The 8,652-nt window shown below is 36.5% G+C and overlaps 1 protein-coding gene across 1 annotated transcript; it reads left to right on the forward strand.

Moving 5' to 3' along the window:
- Positions 1–2,972: 2,972 nt before the first annotated feature.
- LOC135616130 (WAT1-related protein At4g30420-like) lies at positions 2,973–5,308 on the forward strand. Its single transcript, XM_065115314.1, has 7 exons — positions 2,973–3,210; positions 3,318–3,386; positions 3,458–3,574; positions 3,794–4,028; positions 4,313–4,471; positions 4,566–4,717; positions 4,800–5,308. The coding sequence occupies exons 1-7, from the start codon at positions 3,023–3,025 to the stop codon at positions 5,020–5,022; spliced, it is 1,143 nt and encodes a 380-aa protein (XP_064971386.1). The 5' UTR covers positions 2,973–3,022; the 3' UTR covers positions 5,023–5,308.
- Positions 5,309–8,652: the final 3,344 nt, after the last annotated feature.

The raw sequence follows: 8,652 nt of genomic DNA on the forward strand, positions 1-8,652 counted from the left end.
ATGAAAGCTACATTAAGTCCGGAAGAGAAATACTAAATCATATTAGGATCAAGAAAATCCGAAAATGAAATTTAACACTTTCATGCATTCGGACATGGTTTTGCTATAAATTTTCAAACACAATCATGAAGATAAAACATGCTCATGATCATGGCAATTTTTTATCCAAAACACATAATTTCCAACATGTTATTAAGGCATATAATAGTGTAAAATTCTCCTCGTTAAGTGATTGATCAAGAAAGTCAGAAAAATGAGTTCATGCATTCGGACACATTAACATTCCTAATTCTCTTTTAATGAAATCAAATTGTTCTTCACTTAGAGGCTTTGTAAAAATATCAGCTAGTTGATATTTAGTATCAATGAACTCTATAATTACATCATGATTAGTGACATGATCTCGTATAAAGTGATGTCTTATATCAATATATTTTGTTCTTGAGTGTTGAATGGGATTCTTTGTTAAACATATTGCACTTGTGTTATCACATTTAATGGGAATATTTTTAAGATGAACTTTATAATCTTCTAAGGTGTTTTTCATCCATACAACTTGTGCACAGCATGCACTAGCTGCAATATACTCAGCTTCGGTTGTTGATAGTGCAACCGAGTTTTGTTTCTTAGATGACCAGGAGACAAGGGCATGTCCCAAAAATTGATATGTTCCTGATGTGCTTTTTCTATCTAGTCTATACCCAGCAAAATTCGCATCAGCATAAGTAATTAACTCAAAATTCTTGATTTTTGGATACCATAATCCTAGATTTGTAGTACCTTTAAGATATCTAAGTATTCTTTTAACTACTTTGAGATGAGATATCTTAGGGTTCGATTAAAACCTAGCACAAAGTCCTATACTGAATATGATATCTGGTCTAGTTACAGTGAGGTAAAGTAAACTTCCTATCAGACCCCTATAAGTTCTTTGATCGAAGCTTTCTCCACTTTCATCAACTTCTAACTTAGTGGAGGTGCTCATAGGAGTGTTTGAGATATCCATATTAAATCTTTTTAGCAAATCTAAAGCATATTTAGTTGGACTAATAAAGATGTCATTGCTTAGTTGCTTAATTTGTAAGCCTAAGAAGAAGGTTAATTCTCCCATCAAACTCATTTCAAATTCGAGATTCATAGTTTCAACAAAAGATTCACAAAGAGATTCATTCGTAGAATCGAAGATAATATCATCAATATAAATCTGAACAATGAGAAAATTATTTTTAAAATTCTTGATAAACAATGTAGTATCGACTTGGCCATGGACGGCCTAGGTCGCACGCTGGCGAGGAAGTTCTGCTCGAATTCCCTAGCATGCTGGTCGAAGGACAAGACTGAGGGCTGGCGCAGCTGGCCGAACCATGCTCCTACCAGTCCCCTAAGGGTGGTCGAAAATGCCCGGCACATTAATGCATCAGAGGTGCCATAGAGGGCCATCTGAGCCCGAAATGCAGAGACATGCTCCGTGGGATCGGAGCCGTCGTCATATGTCTCTAATGCTGGCAGCCTGAAGTTGAGGGGTATCGGCTTGTTCTGTACTTCCTGAGTAAAAGGCGACCTGCCTAAGCCGCCTTCACTGGACTAGCTCCACGATTTTTGGAACTCGCGCTGGAACTCATCCTGGCATTAGTTGACTCAGGATAGTTGGGCCCTGAGCGAGTCGTCCGCCGAGTCGGACAATATGGTGTCAGGCTCGAAGTGGGGTGGTGTGATTCGGCAGGGTGCGGGTATGTTCTGCTCGGGCAGACCTCTCAGGTCCATCATTTGCTCTCGGGCTTCTCTCGTCCCGACCTGCTCATCGCTCGGCTTCTACAGAGTCGGGTCAGTCGGGGGAGCTGCTAGCCGCACGATCTAAGGAATGAGCGGAACGAGCGTCTGTATCAAGCCCGCCATGGCTTGCACTTACTTGGTCAAGCTGAGGAACGCCTCGGGCGTCACGGCCGAGGATCCTGCGGTAAGTCCTGGGGGCGACAACCCTGAGTCGTTGAACAGGTGCCAATAGCGATCTGGGGTCGAGGCCGGGATCCCTCCATCTCCGAGGGTGGGGAGGGACTGGTTCTCGGGCTTGACGGGGGGAGGTCGATCGGTGCTTCTCCCTCGGGGAGAGCTCCTGCGACATGGCCCTCCTTCTAGCGCCAAAATGTTGGTGAACAAATGTGTCGTGACTGATGAGTCAGCATGGCCTGGACCACGGGTTGATATCGGGAGTCTTCTATCGGTTGAGCTGGGTGCTGAGGTCGACCGGTCCCTCGTGATGGGATCTTGATTAGTGTCTCTCGGTCCGGGTGCCGATTGATGGCTCGCCGTAGGGACATCGATCGGTGACTTCCAGGGTTGGGATGCTCGCGGGACGTGGGTGATCGCTTTTTTGGAAAAATGGCCTTCGTCGAGTAATTCCCGACGAGCAAGTCAGTAGTGGAGTCGAATGGTTTTTTTCTCTCTCTTCTGGCCAGATGCCGGTCAGGGACTTTTATACTATTGTACGAGGGTCGGTTGCATGCAGATTCAGCATGGCCGCTAACCCTCGAAGAATGGGCTGGTGCTTCTGACGGGCCACCGTCTCGAGGCGTGTGGCATGTTGATAGATGGCGCCGCCTCGAGCTCTCGGGATGGGACATGTTGAGCAGCGTTTTAGTACGGATTCTGACTTGGCGTGTGGCATCAACAACGTTTTGGTATAGATTCTGTCTTGACGTGTGGCATCGGCGATGACATGTCTTGGGCCCAAAATACACCTTATCAACTTTCAACCAGCCCACTTGTCCTATTTGTCTTTAGGTCGACAACTAAGAAGCTGATGTGGCCGTGAATGTAAGTCTCAAAAACGACAACCGACAAAATGCGGGGAAATTTGAGGTCCTAACTTCATAGTTGTCTTTACAGCTGCGTTGCTTTGAACCAAATAATTAAAGTTGCAGTAGAATCTCTTCAATAAATACCTGGAAATCTTACATTCTTGTGGTGGTTGTTGTCGTACCTGCACCTCTTTCTGCTTTCTCAAAGAAGTAGAGAGAGCGACATGGGCGACTCCTTGCTTGCGGAGTGCAAGCCCGGGTTGGCCATGGTGGTGTCGCAGTGCATCTACGCTGCCATGGCACTCTCAGCCAAGGCAGCGTTCGCCCGAGGCATGAGCCCCATGGTCTTTTCTGTTTACAGGCAGGCCACCGCTGCTCTTGTCTTGGCTCCCCTAAACATTACTGCAAGAAGGTCGTCTTCTCTCTCTCTCTCTCTCTCTCTCTCTCTCTCTCTCTCTCTCTCTCTCTCTCTATGTATCCCTCTGTCTCTGAATGTTGGTTCATGCGTTGATATGTCAGGGGGAAGAAAAATCTGATTGGCTTGGGATTGACAGCCTTCTTCTTGGTCTTTGTTTCTTCGCTGGTTGGGTAAGTGATGTTTACTTGTTAGCCTCTTCATCATTCCAGTTCTCACTACCTGAGGATGATACATGAAACAGTGCCACCATCAACCAGTACTTCTACTACACAGGGCTGAGCTTGTCATCGTCGTCCATGGCGATGGCCATGAGCAACCTAACCCCAGCAATCACATTTGTCATTGCAGCCTCTGTTGGGTAAAGTTCTCTTCCTCACATGATGCACATTTGCCAGTTGTTCCAAGTCTTTTGGTGACCATCTTTTTACAAGGAAAAAGTGGCTTTTTCAGATTCCTTTAAATATTTAACCTTTAATAATGTTAGTCATGAAGCAGGAATTTTCAGCTTTATTCTCCATCACGTATCTAATACCTTTTACGATGAGTCAGACTGTCATCAAAACCATGTCATTGGCAGCTTAGAAAAAGTTGAAGTCAGGAGCATGAGGAGCATGGCTAAAGTGTTTGGGACAGTCACATGTGTTGGAGGAGCCGTTTCAATGGCGTTTTTCAAAGGTCCCAGGCTTTTAAATATGGAGATGGAGTTCCATAAATTAGCCACGCTGTTTCACTCAGCAAGCAAAAACTGGATCGTAGGATCACTTCTCCTGATGGGAAGCAGCTGCTGCTGGTCCCTGTGGCTTGTTTTGCAGGTAATGAACTTCTCTGCACAATACTGCTGCTGCACACAATTAATTGCAACCTGTAATCGAACTTTTCTTTTTCTTTTATGTTATTTGTTTGCATTGCCTCATATATTCATGAGTCATGCATGAAACTGTGGCACAGAAAAGTCATACCTGAGCTGAATGTCCAAGGAGAATGTTAAAGATGCGTGCGTGCGTGTATGTATGTGTGTGTGTGATCTAGAGGGAGAGTGAGAGACAAATTTGCATTCTAGCAATATAGATTTCTTTTCTCTAACTTGTAGTTGTAGGTGCCAATTTGCAGAACTTATCTGGATCCCTTATCATTATCAATATGGATGTGTGTGTTCTCCACCTTCCTATCTGCTGCTCTGACATTCTTTTTAGAACCCGACATAAGTGTATGGAAGATTCACTCAACACTGGAGCTATCATCGTGTTTGTTTGCGGTAATCTTCCTCTTTTCTATTCCCTTATAATTTATGAAAAGAAAGTGTTTTTTGTCTCCTAAACGTCATGACATTAAGGGCCAAAAATTTGTAGGGAGTTTTTGGATCTGGGGTCACCTTTTACCTACAATCTTGGACCATATCACTGAAGGGGCCGCTCTATTCTGCAATGTTCAACCCCCTCGGTACTGTCATCACTACAATCTCAGCTTGTTTGGTGCTTCATGAACAGCTCCATATTGGAAGGTACACACACATGTTTCAGTTTCATGATGAGTGCATGATTTCCTTACATCCTTATAACATGATGATTACTTTTTTGCCGCAGTTTGGTGGCTGCTGTTGCTGTTGTGGGAGGGCTATACATTGTTTTGTGGGGTAAAGCCAAGGACATCGACCCCAAGAGCAGCTGCAGCAACTCACAACTGCCACGTGTTTCTGAGAGGATGACAGTAGTAGTAGATCCAGGACTGCGTGACAGTGTGTATGATCTGCAGAAACCACTGTTAGGTGAAAGCTTAGGGACTCAGGACAACCAGATGGAGAATTGAAATCCCAGACAAGAATCACCATCTTTTGTGATGATAGAGACTCAATCGCATCTGAAGGGAAATGCTAGCCGACTAATAAATGCCGGGAGTATTCGGATCTGGAGTCACCTTTGATTTGCGGTCATGGTGCCTAGCAGTGAGTGGGCCTCTTTTTTCTGCATTGGTCAATCCACTTTCCACAGTACTTCAATCTTGGCCTTTATGTTCTCCATGAACAACTCCATCTTGCACGGCATATATGTTTAAGCTTAATCTGGCTGATAGGCTCAAGTATTCTCTAACAAAATTTTCGTTGGCTTTCTTTACAAGTTAAGAATGGAAAGAAGATAATAGAAGAAATGAAGAGTATTTTAAATTTATAATAATTTAGATGTATATAAAAGTATCTATTTATATTAGTCAAAAGATAGAATACAAGTTTTTTTAAATAATAAAAAATATATATTCCAATAAAATTTTTCACTCTTATCTAGTTATCTTAATCTAAATTCTTCTCTTTTATTTTATCTAATCCTAACTTTTTAAATTAATCTTATCACACCCCTTTAATTCAAAATAGTTATAACTTAAACTTGTCTTCGAAAAAAATAATTTTATTTTTAGCCAAAGCTTTTATAAAAATGTTGGCAAGCTAATGTATGGTGCTATAATAGTCTATTTGAATTTTTCCTTTATCAATCAGTTCATGAATGAAATGATAGAGAATTTTGATGTGTTTAGTGCACTCTAAGACAAGATTCTTCGTCATTACAATAATAGATTTTAGTTAGTCCACCTTGTTCTTCTTGGAGATCTATTAGAATTCTTTGAAACTAAATTGTTTAATATATTATACTTATAGCTGCAACATAATTCGCCTCAAGGCTTAAGAGAACAACACATTCTTGCTCTTTTGTTGTACATGAAATCACACTTGAGCTAAAGCTGAGCATAAATCCTAAGGTACTTTTTATATCATCTATATAACCACCCCAATTACTATCAATATAAGAATACAATTTAAAATAGTTTACCTACTCATAACAAATGTTATAATCGAGAGTTCCCTTGATATATCTAAGAACTCTTTTAGCTGCTCTAAAGTGATGTTGCTAGGACTATGTATGAATTTGGATAGCAAACTAACTGTAAACATAATATCTGACATTGAATGTGTGAGATAAATTAGCTCTCTATTTAAACTTCAATACTTTTGCTCGTCTATTTTTTTAACTCCATCATCTAATACAAGTTTATCATTTGTATTTAAAGTATTCACTAGCTTACAAGTTGCCATATAAATTTTTTTTAATAAATCTTTAGCAAATTTTTTTGACACAAAAAATTATTTACATCTTGAAAATTTTTCATTCCCAAAAAATTAATGTAAAAGTCCCATATAAGTTATTTCAAATTCTAACATCATATTTTTCTTAAATCTAGCAAATATATTTGATGAATTTTCAGTATAAATTATATTATCCACATACAAATAGACAATAAGAATTTTCATACCTTAGGCTTTTATATATAAAGTTGGCTCACTTAAAATCTTTTGAAAATTATGTTGAAGAAAGTACTTATCAATTCTATTATATTTTGCTCTCGATACTTATTTCAAGTCATATAATATTTTTTTTTTATTTGTACACTTTATCTTCTAGTCCTTTAGTTTTAAATCCTTCATACTGCTTTGCATAAATCTCCTCTTACAACTTTCTATTCAAGAAGACTGATTTAACATCAAATTGATAAATTCATTTTTGTTTTTGGGCTGTCAATGCTAATACTATTCTAATTATATCAATTCTAGCAATTGGAGAAAAGTTTCTAAAAAATCGAGACCTAGAATTTGAGCATACTCTTTAGCAACTAAATGGGTTTTATAATTTTACAGTAAGCCATCAATATTAAATTTTGACTTGTACACTCATTTGAGTCTTTTTTTTTTCTTGAGGGTAAATATACCAATTTCTAAGTCTTATTTTTTCCAAAACTAGCAATTCATCATTTATTACTTGCACCCATTTTTCTTTTTGAGATGCAACTTCAAAATAAGTAGGTTCCAAAGTAAAATATGTAAAATCACGATACTGATATGTGAAAGACTATAAAATTTCCTTGGAGGTGTTTTAGTATCATTAGAATCACTCAAAATATGAGAAGATTCGGGGGAGGTATTAACAATAGACAATGTATCAAGTGCTATTAGAATTTTAACTACTTTAGAGTTTCAAGATTCTTCTTTATTAAAAATAATATCATGACTTATAATTAATTTTTTAATTATAAAATTATGAAGTCTAAAACATTATCTCATTACTATACTCATAAATATGCATTTAACACTTTTGTCATCAAGTTTGTTTCCTTTTTTCTTTAAGAACATGAAAGCAAGTAACATAATCAAATACCTTTAAATGATGTACATCTAACTTTCTATTTACCCATGCTTCATAGGTTATTTTTATTGTACTGCCTTAGTAGGAAAATCATTTAGCAAATATAATGTTTGCACTCATAGCTTCTACCCAAAACTTTTTTGATACTATTTTTTATTTAGTATACATCTAGCAATCTCAACCACTTTTCGGTTCTTCCATTCTATTACTTCATTTTGTCAAGGGTGTAGCTTGCAATCAGTTATTTATGAATGTCTACATCCTCATAAAATTTAGAAGTGAATTTACCTTCTCTATCAATAAAGTCCTAATAAAACAATCATTTTATTTTTCTACATATGCTTTGAAAATTTTGAAAACAAAGAAAGCTAAAGCTTTTTCTTTCCGAAAATATACACATAAATAATATCATCCTTGTACAATTATCTATACATAACAAAAAAATATTTACTTTCATCATACAAGATAGACTGCATAGGCCCATTAATATCTGCATACCTATTAAAAAAAATTATGTTATTTTTAAAAAAAATAATATTCATAAAAGTATATTTATTTTTATCTTAAGCAAACTAAGTACCATTTTTTTTATTTAACAATTATAGTCCACCATAATTCAAATGATCATATCTTTTATGTTATAATATAGATTGATTAATAACAGTAGCAATGAATATATGTAAAGAGAAGTCCAGACATAATAAGGGAAATATTTTGTTTTTTGTCATAATCATAATCGATGTCAATTTTTTAATTTTCTATAATAAATCAAATATTTTTCACCATAAAAAATAGCATAATATTCTTTTATCATTAGTTGTCCTATATTAATGAGATTTTATTTTAAACTAAAAATAAATATCATATCATTAATAAATATTTTACCAAATTTAGTGTTAAGAGTTGATAAATCATTAAACTTTGAAATAAACTTTTGTCCTCTATCATATGATTATTTTATCCACTATCTAAAAACCAAATAAATTTAAAATTTTATATATCAAATACCATAAAAATATTTTTTTATTTTTATTATTTTTATGATAATTTGCTTAATTTTTGTTCCAACAATCTTTTTTAAGATGGTCAATTTTTTTACGGTAAGAGTAGAGAGAAACATTTGGATTTTTATCTTTGTACTAATAATCTTTTTAATATATCTATTTTATAATAAAAATATTAATAAATTTCTTTATTACCTTCATTAAAGTTCTTTTGAATAGAAAGTTTTTCTATTAAGTAATATTAG

This window comes from Musa acuminata, chromosome BXJ2-7 (assembly GCF_036884655.1).
Source record: "Musa acuminata AAA Group cultivar baxijiao chromosome BXJ2-7, Cavendish_Baxijiao_AAA, whole genome shotgun sequence".
NCBI lineage: Eukaryota > Viridiplantae > Streptophyta > Magnoliopsida > Zingiberales > Musaceae > Musa > Musa acuminata.